At 36.7% G+C, this 12,456-nt stretch overlaps 2 protein-coding genes across 2 annotated transcripts in view; both read right to left on the bottom strand.

Moving 5' to 3' along the window:
• The window catches only part of LOC139176527 (complement factor H-like), a 174,598-nt gene that overhangs the window by 129,733 nt on the left and 32,409 nt on the right, over positions 1-12,456 (bottom strand). The window lies entirely within an intron of this gene.
• LOC139176529 (complement factor H-like) overlaps positions 1-12,456 on the bottom strand; it is an 83,883-nt gene that overhangs the window by 29,045 nt on the left and 42,382 nt on the right. The window contains exon 9 of the mRNA XM_070768853.1: positions 7,775-7,941. Within this exon, the coding sequence (XP_070624954.1) occupies positions 7,838-7,941 (104 nt within the window). The 3' untranslated portion in view covers positions 7,775-7,837. The remainder of the gene's footprint in view (positions 1-7,774; positions 7,942-12,456) is intronic.

The following is a 12,456-nucleotide window of genomic DNA, read 5'->3' on the forward strand; positions in this document are numbered from 1 at the left end:
TTTGTCTTTTTCTATCTGACCTATATCTCTTAGAGTAAATACATCCTAGACACATCCATGTTGTTGCAAATGGAAACGTTTCATACTTCATGGCTCGGTCATAGTTCATATCATGTGTATGTATAAAACACCTTCTTTATCTACTTATATATCAGTTGATTCTTTATGTGGCTTCCAAGTCTTGGTTATTGTGTGTAATGCTGCAGTGAACATTGGAGTGCATAATCTTTTTAGATTAGTGTTTTTGGTTCCTATGAATAAATATCCAGTAGTGGATTAACTGGATCATATGAGAGTCTTATTTTTAATTTTTAAAGGAAATTACACATTCTTTTCCATAGCAACTCTGCCAGTTTACAATCCCACCAACAGTGCACAAAGATTCCCTTTCCTCCACATCTGTGATAACACTTGATATTGTCCTTTTCATGGTAGCCATTATGACAGGTGTGAAGGGACATCACACTATGGTTGCAGTATGTTTTTCCTGGATACAGTAGTCTTGGCGGCAAGTTCTTTCCTTTCATTACTTTGTATATGTTGTGCCAATCCATTGTGACCTAAAAAATATTCTTCAGAAGCTGTTGATACTTGTTAGGGTCTCCTTGTAGGTAACTACTGCCTTTTCTCTTGAAGGAGAAGAGAGTAACAGAGGATGATATGGTTGGGTGACATCACCATTTCAATGGACATGAACTTGGGCAAACTCAAGGAGATGGTGAGAGACAGGAAAGCCTGGCATGGGGTCGCAAAGAGTTGGACACGACTTGGCAACTGAACAATTTTCTTTTACTTAATTTTTTATTTTAATTGAGGGCTAATTATTTTACAATATTGTGGTGGCTTTTGCCATACATTGACATGAATCAGCCACAGGTATACCCCCATCCCGAACCCCCCTCCCACCTCCCTCCCTATTCCACCCCTCTGGGTTGTCCCAGTGCACCAGCTTTGAGTACCCTGTTTCATGCATCGAACTTGGACTGGTGATCTATTTCACAAATGGTAATATACATGTTTCAATGCTATTCTCTCAAATCATCCCCCCTTGCATTCTCCCACAGAGTCAAAAAGTCTGTTCTTTACATCTGTGTCTCTTTTGCTGTCTTGCGTATAGGGTCATCATGACCATCTTTCTAAATTCCATATATATGCATTAATATACTGTATTGGTGTTTTTCTTTCTGACTTATATCACTCTATAATGGGCTCCAGTTTCATACACCTCATTAGAACTGATTCCAATGCAATCTTTTTAATAGCTGTTATATTCCTGTTGTGCATATGTATCAGAACTTTCTTATCCATTCGTCTGCTGATGGACATCTAGGTTGGTTCCATGTCTTAGCTATTGTAAACAGTGTTACGATGAACACTGGGGTACATGTGTCTCTTTTAATTCTGTTTTCTTCAACGGGTATGCCTAGCAGTGGGATTGCTGGGTCATATGGCAGATCTGTTTTCAGTTTTTTTTAAGGAATCTCCACATTGTTACCCATAGTGGTTGTAGTAGTTTGCATTCCCACCAACAGTGTAAGAGGGTTCCCTTTTCTCCACACCTTCTCCTGCATTAGACTTTTAGATAGCAGGCATTCTGACTGGCAGGAGATGGTACCTCACTGTGGTTTTGATTTGCATTTCTCTGACAATGAGTGATGCTGAGCATTTTTCCATGTGTTTGTTAGCCATCTGTATGTCTTCTTTGGAGAAATTTCTGCTTAGTGCTTTGGCCCATTTTTGGATTGGGTCGTTTGTTTTTCTGGTATTGAGCTGCATGAGTTGTTTATATGATTTTGAGATTAGTTCTTTGTCAGTCGCTTTGTTTGCTATTATTTTCTCCCACTCTGAAGGCAGTCTTTTCACCTTGCTTAGAGTTTTCTTCATTGTGCAAAAGCTGTTAAGTTTAATTAGGTCTCATTTGTTTATTTTTGCTTTTATATCCATTACTCTGTGAGGTGAGTCATAGAGGATCTTGCTGTGATTTATGTCAAGAGTGTTTTGCCTATGTTTTCCTTGAAGAGTTTTATAGTTTCTGATCTTACGTTTAGATTTAAATCCATTTTGAGTTTACTTTTATGTATGGTGTTGGAAGGTGTTCTAGTTTCCTTATTTTACAGATGGTTGACTACTTTTCCCAGCACCATTTGTTAAAGAGATTGTGTTTACTCCATTGTATATTTTTGCTTCCTTTGTCAAAAGATAAGGTGTCCACAGGTTTATGGATTTATCTCTGGGATTTCTATTTTGTTCCATTGATCTGTATTTCTGGCTTTGTACCAGTACAATACTACCTTGATGACTGCAGCTTTGTAGTATAGTCTGAAGTCAGGCAGGTTGATTCCTCCAGTGCCATTCTTATTTCTCAAGATTGCTTTGGCTATTAGAGGTTTTTTGTATTTACATAAAATTGTGAAATTATTTGTTCTAGTTCTGTGAAAAAATGTCATTGCACTGAATCTATAGATTGCTTTGAGTAGTATATTCATTTTCAGTATATTGATTCTTCTGATCCATCAACACAGTATGTTTCTCCATCTTTTTGTGTCATTTTTGATTTCCTTCATCAGTGTTTTATAGCTTTCCATGTATAGGTCTTTTGTTTCTTTAGGTAGATTTATTCCTAAGTATTTTATTCATTTCATCACAGTGATGAATGTGATTCTTTCCATAAATTCTGTTTTCTCATTGTTAGTGAATAGGAATACAAGGGATTTCTGTGTATTAATTTTATATCCTGCAAACTTACTATATTCATTGATTAGCTCTAGTAATTTTCTCATGGTGTCTTTAGGGTTTTCTATGTAGAGAATCATGTCATCTGCAAACCATAAGAGTTTTACTTCTTCTTTTCCAATCTGGATTCCTTTATTTCCTTTTCTTCTCTGAGTGTTGTGGATAAAACTTCCAAAACTATGTTAAATAGTAGTGATGAGCATGAGCACCCTTGTCCTGTTCCTCACTTTAGGGGAAATGATGTCAATTTTTTGCCACTGAGGATAGTGTTTGCTGTGGGTTTATCATATATGGCTCTTATTATGTTGAGGTATGTTCCTTCTATGCCTTCCTTCTGTAGTTTATTATTATTATTATTATAAATGGATGTTGAGTTTTATTAAAGGCTTTCTCTGCATCTTTTGAGATAATCATATGGGTTTTTTCCCTTCAATTTGTTAATGTAGTGTATAACATTGATTGATTTGTAAATATTGAGGAATCCTTGCATCCTTGAGATAAAGCCCACTTGGTCATGATGTGTGATCTTTTTATTATGTTGTTGGATTCTGCTTGTTAGAATTTTGTTAAGGATTTTTGCATCTATGTTCATCAGTGATATTGGCCTTTAGTGTTCTTTTTCTGTGGCATCTTTGGTTTTGGAATTAGGGTGATGTTGGCCTCATAGAATGAGTTTGGGACTTTACCTTCCTCTGATACTTTCTGGAAGGGTTTGAGTAGGTAGGTGTTGAAAAGAAAAGTGAAAGTGAAGTTGTTCAGTCGTGTCCGACTCTTTGCGACCCCATGGACTGTAGCCTACCAGGCTTCTCCGTCTGTGGGATTTTCTAGACAAGAGTATTGGAGTGGGTTGCCGTTTCCTTCTCCAAGGGATCTTCCCTACCCAGGGATTGAACGTGGGTCTACCACATTCAGGCAGATGCTTTACCCTCTGAGCCACCAGGGAAGGATAGGTGTTAGCTTGTCTCTAAATTTTTGATAAATTCACCTATGAAGCCATTTGGTTCTGGGCATTTGTTTGTTGGAAACTGATTCCAGTTTCTATTTCCATGCTTGTGATGGGCCTATTAAGATTTTCTCTTTCTCCCTGGTTCAGTTCAGGAAGGTTATACTTTTCTTGGAATTCGTCCATTTCTTCCAAGTTATCCATTTTATTGGTACATAGTTGCTGATAGTAGTCTCTTATGATCCTTTGTATTTTTGTGTTGTCTGTTGTGATTTCTCCATTTTCATTTCTAATTTTACTGATTTGATTCTTCCCCCTTTTTTTTCTTTATGAGTCTGGCTAATGGTTTGTCTATTTTATTTATCTTCTCAAAGAAGCAGCTTTTAGTTTTGTTGATTTTTGCTATAGTCTCCTTTGTTTCTCTTTCATTTATTTCTGCCCTAATTTTTATGATTTCCTTCCTTATACTAACCATGGGGTTCTTCTTTTTCTAGTTGTTATAGGTGTACATTTAGCTTATTTTATTTTTCTCTTGTTTCTTGAGATAAGCTTGTAAAGCTATGAACCTCCCTCTTAGCACTCTTTTTACTGATTCCCATATGTTTTCAGTTGTGTATTCACTTTCATTTGTTTCTATGCATATTTTGATTTCCTTTTTGATTTCTTCCATTATTTGTTGGTTATTAAGGATCGTGTTACTTAACCTCCATGTGCTTGTATTTTTAATAGTTTCTTTTTCCTACAGTTGACATCTAATCTTACCACACTGTGATCAGAAAATATCTTTGAAAGGATTTCAATTTTTTTTCTTTGTATTTCCAAGACTAGATTTGTAGCCCAGGATGTGATCTATCCTGGAGAATGGTCCTTGTGCACTTGAGAAAAAGGTGAAATGCACTGTTTGGGGGTGAAATGTCCTATAGATATCAATTAAGTCTGACTAGTCCATTGTATCATTTAAAGTTTGTGTTTCCTTGCTAATTTTCTCTTTGGTTGACATTTCCATATGTGTGAGTGGGGTATTAAAATCTCTCACTATTATTGTGTTACTGTTCATTTCTCCTTTCATACTTGTTAGAATTTGCCATATGTATTGAGCTGCTCCTATGTTGGGTGCATATATATTTATAATTGTTATATCATCTTTTTGGATTGATCCTTTGATCATTAGGTAGTGTCTTTCTTTGTCCCTTTTCATGGCCTTTATTTCAAAGTCTATTTTATCTGATATGAGTATTGGACTCCTGCTTTCTTTTGGTCTCCATTTGCATGAAATATCTTTTTCCAGCCCTTCACTTTCAGTCTGTATGTGTCCCCTGTTTTGAGGTGGGTCTCTTTTAGACAGCATATATAGGGGTCTTGTTTTTGTATCCATTCAGCCAGTCTTTGTCTTTTGGTTGGGGCATTCAACCCACTTACATTTAAGGTAATTTTTTTTTTTTAACAATTAAAATGTGTGTTTTTATTTCATATATATTACACTCAATAAACATTTCTTTTTTTTTTTCTTCACATACTTTCCATTCATACTTTATTATTTTTTTTCTTTAATAGAAAATTATTTAATTAGTATACATGTGTTCCCCATCCTGAACCCTCCTCCCTCCTCCCTCCCCACACCATCCCTCTGGGTCGTCCCAGTGCACCAGCCCCAAGCATCCAGCATCGTGCATTGAACCTGGACTGGCATCTCGTTTCATACATGACGTTTCACATGTTTCAATACCATTCTCCCAAATCTTCCCACCCTCTCCCTCTCCCACAGAGTCCATAAGACTGTTCTATACATCAGTGTCTCTTTTGCTGTCTCGTATACAGGGTTATCGTTACCATCTTTCTAAATTCCATAAATATGCGTTAGTATACTGTATTGGTGTTTTTCCTTCTGGCTTACTTCACTCTGTATAATAGGCTCCAGTTTCATCCACCTCATTAGAACTGATTCAAATGTATTCTTTTTAATGGCTGAGTAATACTCCATTGTGTATATGTACCACTGCTTTCTCATCCATTCATCTGCTGATGGACATCTAGGTTGCTTCCATGTCCTGGCTATTATAAACAGTGCTGCGATGAACATTGGGGTACACGTGTCTCTTTCCCTTCTGGTTTCCTCAGTGTGTATGCCCAGCAGTGGGATTGCTGGATCATAAGGCAGTTCTATTTCCAGTTTTTTAAGGAATCTCCACACCGTTCTCCATAGTGGCTGTACTAGTTTGCATTCCCACCAACAGTGTATGATCCCATTGTCATTTACTTTGGAACAACAACATTATTATTATTTTTTCTATTAAATGATAATGTGTCCTGGTATGGACCTCTTCAGGTTCATCTCTCTTTGGGACTGTCTGACTTCTAGACCTGAATGTCTCTTCCCTTCCCCAGGTTAGAAAAGTTTAACTATTATTTCTTTGAATAAGCCTGTCTCTCTCTATTTTATAACCCCATAATGAGAATGGCACTGATGTTGTCCCAGATGTATGTTAACCTGTCCTCATTTTTTAATCGTTTCTTCTTTTTCTTATGCTATTTGGGAAGTTTCCTCTACCCTGTCTCCCAGATCTCTGATCCATTTTTCTGAATACTCTAATCTACTATTGACTTTCTCTAGTGTATTTTTTATTTCAGCTGTTGTATCCTTCAGCACTGCTTAGTCCTCTTTATATTTTCTTATTCTTAAAATTCTGTTTTTATCCATTCTTCTCTATAGTCTACTGAACATCTTTATGGTCATTACCTTGAATGCTTTATTCGGTAGATTGCTTATCTTAACTTTGTTTAGTGATTTTCTGAGATTTTGTCTTATTCCTTCATTTGGAATGTATTTCTCTGTCTCCTGATTTTACCTAACTCTGTGTTTATTTCTAAGAGTTAGGTGTATTCCTGATCTTAGAGAAGTGGTTTTATGCAGAAGCCTATGGGGCCCAACAAAATGGTCCCCTCTGTAGGATCTGTGCAGCAGATCTAGATGATATAGGGGTGCCCTTCTGTTGTGTCAATGCCAACTACTCCGGGTGCACTGGTAGGCAAGGATCCCACCTCCTCCCCAGGTGGCTGACAGACTGTGCCTCATGTGGTGGCTGCCAGCCCACTTATAGGCAGGATGAAGTGTTGATGGAACTGGCTTCAGGGCCTAAAAGTACTTGAGCTGGTGATATCACACCCAAGAGCAGGGTGAGATTCAGTGTAGCAGCTGTGGAGCCCAGTGGAGTCTGGGATTGGTGCTGTCATGCCGGTGAGTTGTTAAGCCTCTGGTGCTAGTAAGCTATGTATATGTGTGTTAGGGAGAACTCTAAAGTGATACTTGTCTCTCATGATGGCTGGCACCAGTATCTATGATCCCAATTGTCTCCTATCTCTCTAGAAGTTTCCCAAAGATAAGCAAATTAGTCTAACCCAAGCTTCTTTCCCATTGATACCTCTTCACTGGGACACACAGCATGTGAGATTTTGTATGCCTTTAAAGATCAGAAGCTCTATTTCCTAAAGCCCTCTGGCTTTCTTGTGCACAAGTTACTCTGGACTTCTAAGTCAGAATTTCTGGGGGCTTATTTTTCAGGACCATGACTCCTAGGTTGGGCAGCCCAGTTGTCCTTTTTGATCATTAGGAATAAAATTTGCATAAACATAAAATTTACCTGTTATTTGCACAGTAGCCCAAGGAGTTTGCGTTTCACAACAGAAGTGAAAGAGTGTTCATCAGTTCATAAACTGAAACTGTGATTTATTGTTTTAAGATAAATTGGAAAAAAAAAAAAAGATAAATTGGAAGAGACAGAGAGGACTTCATCTTACTGATCCATACAAAGATTGTGTGCATGCTCAGTCACTTAGTCATGTCCAACTCTTTGTGACCCAGTAAACTCTAGCCCACCAGGTTCCTCTCTCCATGAAATTTCCCAGGCAAGAACACTGGAGTGGGTTGCCACCCTCCTCCCAAGGGGATCTTCCCCATCCAGGGATCCAACCTGTGTCTTCTATATCTCTTGCATTTCAAGAGGTTTAGTTACCCTTGAGCCACTATGGAAGGATACAAAGTTTAGAGTATTAATCTTCTTTAAAGAATATTTTAAACAAACTTATGCTTGCACTACTTACCAGTGCAATGTGGGATTGACTGCCATCTCCCATCCTTGCACACAATTTCTTCTGCATCTTGAATTAAATAATTTTCTTTACATAGAATTGATATTTTTCTCCATCCTGATATTTCACTGTAGTTGTCATATCTCGAGCATTGGCTGGGCATGGTTGTATTTGTGCTTCTGAAAATATTAAAATTAGATTTCTTGATTAAAAAGCATAAGTTTAAATATTAAAGGAAATTTTTTCAATAAACAGAAAGCTCTAATGATATATCATAAATGATCAAATAATAATGATACTCTGTAATTATACTGTTAAGCTTGTTTAGCACTTCAGTATATCACATTTGGTTCATAGTCTTGTGGTCTTTCTTGTAGTTTCTTCCTTTTATTCTTCCTGTGCTCAATCTTGCATGATTTATCTAAAATGGATTTTATTTTTTTCTAACCTTTAGGATGCCCTAATTGAATTGCTCACTCAGTTATAGGTACTGAGGTAAAGCTGTTATCAGGGTCTTCTTCTTTTTTTTTTTTTTTTTAGCAGATATTCATGATCAGATTTATTGGAATTGGATTGAAGCCCACACAAATTTTTGTACCATGGGAGTTGATTAGCCAGACGATAAACTACATTTAGTTATGCTATGCTATGCGAAGTCAAAAAGTCGTGTCCGACTCTGTGTGACCCCATAGACGGTAGCCTACCAGGCTCCCCCATCCCTGGGATTCTCCAGGCAAGAACACTGGAGTGGGTTGCCATTTCCTTCTCCAGTGCATGAAAGTGAAAAGTCAAAGTGAAGTCGCTTAGTCATGTCCGACTCTTAGTGACCCCATGGACTGCAGCCTCCCAGGCTCCTCCATCCATGGGATTTTCCAGGCAAGAGTACTGGAGTGGGGTGCCATTGCCTTCTCCGACATTTGGTTAATAACCTATTAATTTGATGCTGATTCTTGAACAAGGTAAGAGTTAGATAGGTTCACTGGGATATAGAGTGTATTGTTTACAGGTCAGTACTCTCCTGGAGGTACAATTCACTAGCTTGCCTGCACTGTTAAAAAGATATATACACTAATGAATGCACCTTTAACAGATTAGAAAACCTGGATTTTTGTATGTGACCAGAGGGTATAGAAGATCCCTCTGTAAACTGTGTCTGAGTCCATCAAATAGGGATACCTCAAATATCCAATTCATAATCTGAAGACAAAGCCTGTTCTGCTCAACTGAGGGAAGACTGCGTGAATACACCTGGAAGAATTTGGAGCCTTTTATGACTCCTTGGTTTTGTTTTATCCTGTCATACTTCATTTCTATTTCATTAGAAACACTATGCAAGTATAAGCTGGAAACACATAAATCCTTTCAGGGAGCCAACATTTTGTATTAAATTCAGGGAAATATTTGACTGAATACACTTTATTCATCATTAGTAATATCAGATTTTCTATTCTGATCTAAGTCAATAGGAGTATTTTGTGTGCTGTTTTGTGCTTAGTCACTCAGTCATGTCAGACTCTCTGTGGTCCCATGGAGTATAATCTGCCAGGCTCCTCTGTCAATGGGGATTCTGGACTCTCCAGGCAAGAATGCTGGAGTGGGTTGCCTTGCCCTCCTGCAGTGGACCTTCCCAACACAGGAATCAAACCGAGGTCTCCTGCAACTCAGGTGGACTCTTTACCATCAGAACCACCAGGAAAGACTTGGAATAGTTTATGTTTCATCAAAAATATTTCTCTTATTTCTGTCTTAACTATTTTGACATTTTTATCAACGTATATTCAAGAATTTATTTTCTTTTGTCTGATGTTTAAATATTTTTGTTCTAATAATCTTAATTTGTTAAAAGTCTTGCAAAAGTTAGTCTATATACTACATTTCCCCATAAACTGAATATTTTGCAAATCATCTATTTATACTTTTTAGCTTATTATAAAAATTGACATTTTAATTTTAGTTTTTCTTTCCTTCTATGTTCTTTGGATGTACTGTTCTTTTCTAGATGCTAGATTGTACTACCTATTACTTAAGTCCCTTTTTTTTTGTAAAGCAAGTTTTCATCTATACATATATTTGTTTTTTACTGTTTACAATAGATTCCAAAGTATACAGTTTTCATTTTACTTACTTTAACATACTTCCTGTCAGTAAATCACGGATATATTTTTTGTTTTGTTTTAATTTTCCAGTTTTGTGATATGGGTGAATAAGTTGTTTGGCTAGCTTTTCTTTAGTTTACAATTTCTTTTGATTTATAGAGCATTATTTGAGGACACATTACATGAAATTGATTAGGAATTCTTTTATCACATGAAAATAATCAGGTGTTTTAAATTAATTATCTATATTTCAATAAATTAATGTGGACTTCCAGAGAAGGCATATAATTAAAATTATGAAGACCTATTTTATAAATATTAAAAAGGTAATTCACAAGGACTAAGCCATTACAAATATATAATCTACCTAAGAATATATCGGAATACATGAAGCAAAGACCGGCAGAACTGAAAGAAGAAATAGACAAATCCACACCCCTTGTTGGCAATCCTGAGAGCCTTCCTACTCTGATGGATAGAACAAATAGAAAAAGCTATTTTAAGACATAGGTATATTTTTAGAACACTATGAACAATGTTAACCTGGTATAGAAACTAGAATATGCATACAGTTTATATAAAAAGGAAACATCACAAAAATAGACAATATACTGCACAACAAAGAAAGAATAAAATTCAAAATATTAAAAATTTACAGAGTGTGTTCTATGACAAGGGAATTAGATTAGAAATCAATAAGAATAAATTATCTATGCAATCACCAGTGATAATCATCAAATTGTGTACAGTAAATATATGCAGCTCTCTAGATAAAAATCATACCACAGTATTACTGTTATGGAGAATGAATCATTTAGAAAATCATAAATATGTGAGAATTAAACAACACATTTCTAAATAATGTTACATCAAAGAAGCCACTAGGAATATTAGAAAATATTTCACATACAGTTAATTGAAAATAAAATTGATACATATGTATAAATTTTTGAGGCATAGGTAAAGCAATGCTTAGAAGTCAAAAAATGTAGTTTTACACAGGTAAACCTGCCTCTTGAGAAACCTGTATGCAGGTCAAGAAACAACAGTTAGAACTGAACATGGAACAACAGACTGGTTCCAAATAGGAAAAGGAGTACGTCAAGCTGTATATTGTCACCCTGCTTATTTAACTTATATGCAGAGTACATCATGAGAAATGCTGAGCTGGAAGAAGCACAAGCTGGAATCAAGATTGCCAGGAGAAATATCAATCACCTCAGATATGCAGATGACACCACCCTTATGGCAGAAAGTGAAGAGGAACTAAAAAGCCTCTTGATGAAAGTGAAAGTGGAGGGTGAAAAACTTGGCTTAAAGCTCAACATTCAGAAAACGAAGATCATGGCATCCGGTCCCATCACTTCATGGGAAATAGATGGGGAAACAGTGGAAACAGTGTCAGACTTTATTTTGGGGGGCTCCAAAATCACTGCAGATGGTGACTGCAGCCATGAAATTAAAAGATGCTTACTCCTTGGAAGAAAAGTTATGACCACCCTAGATAGCATATTCAAAAGCAGAGACATTACTTTGCCAGCAAAGGTGCATTTAGTCAAGGCTATGTTTCTTCCAGTGGTCATGTATGGATGTGAGAGTTGGACTGTGAAGAAGGCTGAGCGCCGAAGAATTGATGCTTTTGAACTGTGGTGTTGGAGAAGACTCTTGAGAGTCCTTTGGACTGAAAGCAGATCCAACCAGTCCATTCTGAAGGAGATGAGCCCGGGGTGTTCTTTGGAAGGGATGATGCTAAAGCTGAAACTCCAATACTTTGGCCACCTCATGCGAAGAGTTGACTCATTGGAAAAGACTCTGATGCTGGGAGGGATTGGGGACAGGAGGAAAAGGGGACGACAGAGGATGAGATGGCTGGATGGCATCACCGACTCAGTGGACGAGAATTTGAGTGAACTCCAGGAGATGGTAATGGACAGGGAGGCCTGGCGTGCTGCAGTTCATGGGGTCGCAAAGAGTAGGACATGACTGAGCGACTGAACTGAACTGACACAGGTAAAGCAATACTTAGAAGAAAAAAAAAGGTAGTTTTACAGGTTTAGATTTTAAAAGCAGGATGGTTTTATTCAATGTTTTCACGTTCATCTTAAAAAATGAGTGAGCAAAATTAAAATGAAGCGATCAGGAAAAAGGAAAATTAAGTCCACAAGAGAGAAAAAATTGAGAAAGATTAATAGAAAAGAGAAAACAGAAAATTAAGAAAGTTAAAAATCATGAATATTAACAAGATAAAAACTAGACAAGAGAGGAAATGGAAGAAACTGTGTTAAAAATGTTAATTTGAAAATGATAATTTTGAAAAATAAAACTCTATTCACAAAATAAAGGAGGGAAACAACTCTCAATACCAAAAATGAAAGAGGTGATATTACCAAGTATACTATATGATTAATGTTAAGTGACTCTTAGGAATGGTTTTACATCAATTTCATAAGTTAGGTAAAATAGAGATATTTCTTGAAAAATGCAAGTCACACAGTGATAAGACAATGTAGTAAATGTGAATAGCATACTCCCTATTAAAGAAATTGAATTCTTCATCAGGGGAATTTTTCGAAGAAGAAAACTGCATATCAGGTCTCT

This window comes from Bos indicus, chromosome 16 (genome assembly GCF_029378745.1).
Source record: "Bos indicus isolate NIAB-ARS_2022 breed Sahiwal x Tharparkar chromosome 16, NIAB-ARS_B.indTharparkar_mat_pri_1.0, whole genome shotgun sequence".
NCBI classification, from domain to species: Eukaryota; Metazoa; Chordata; class Mammalia; order Artiodactyla; family Bovidae; genus Bos; species Bos indicus.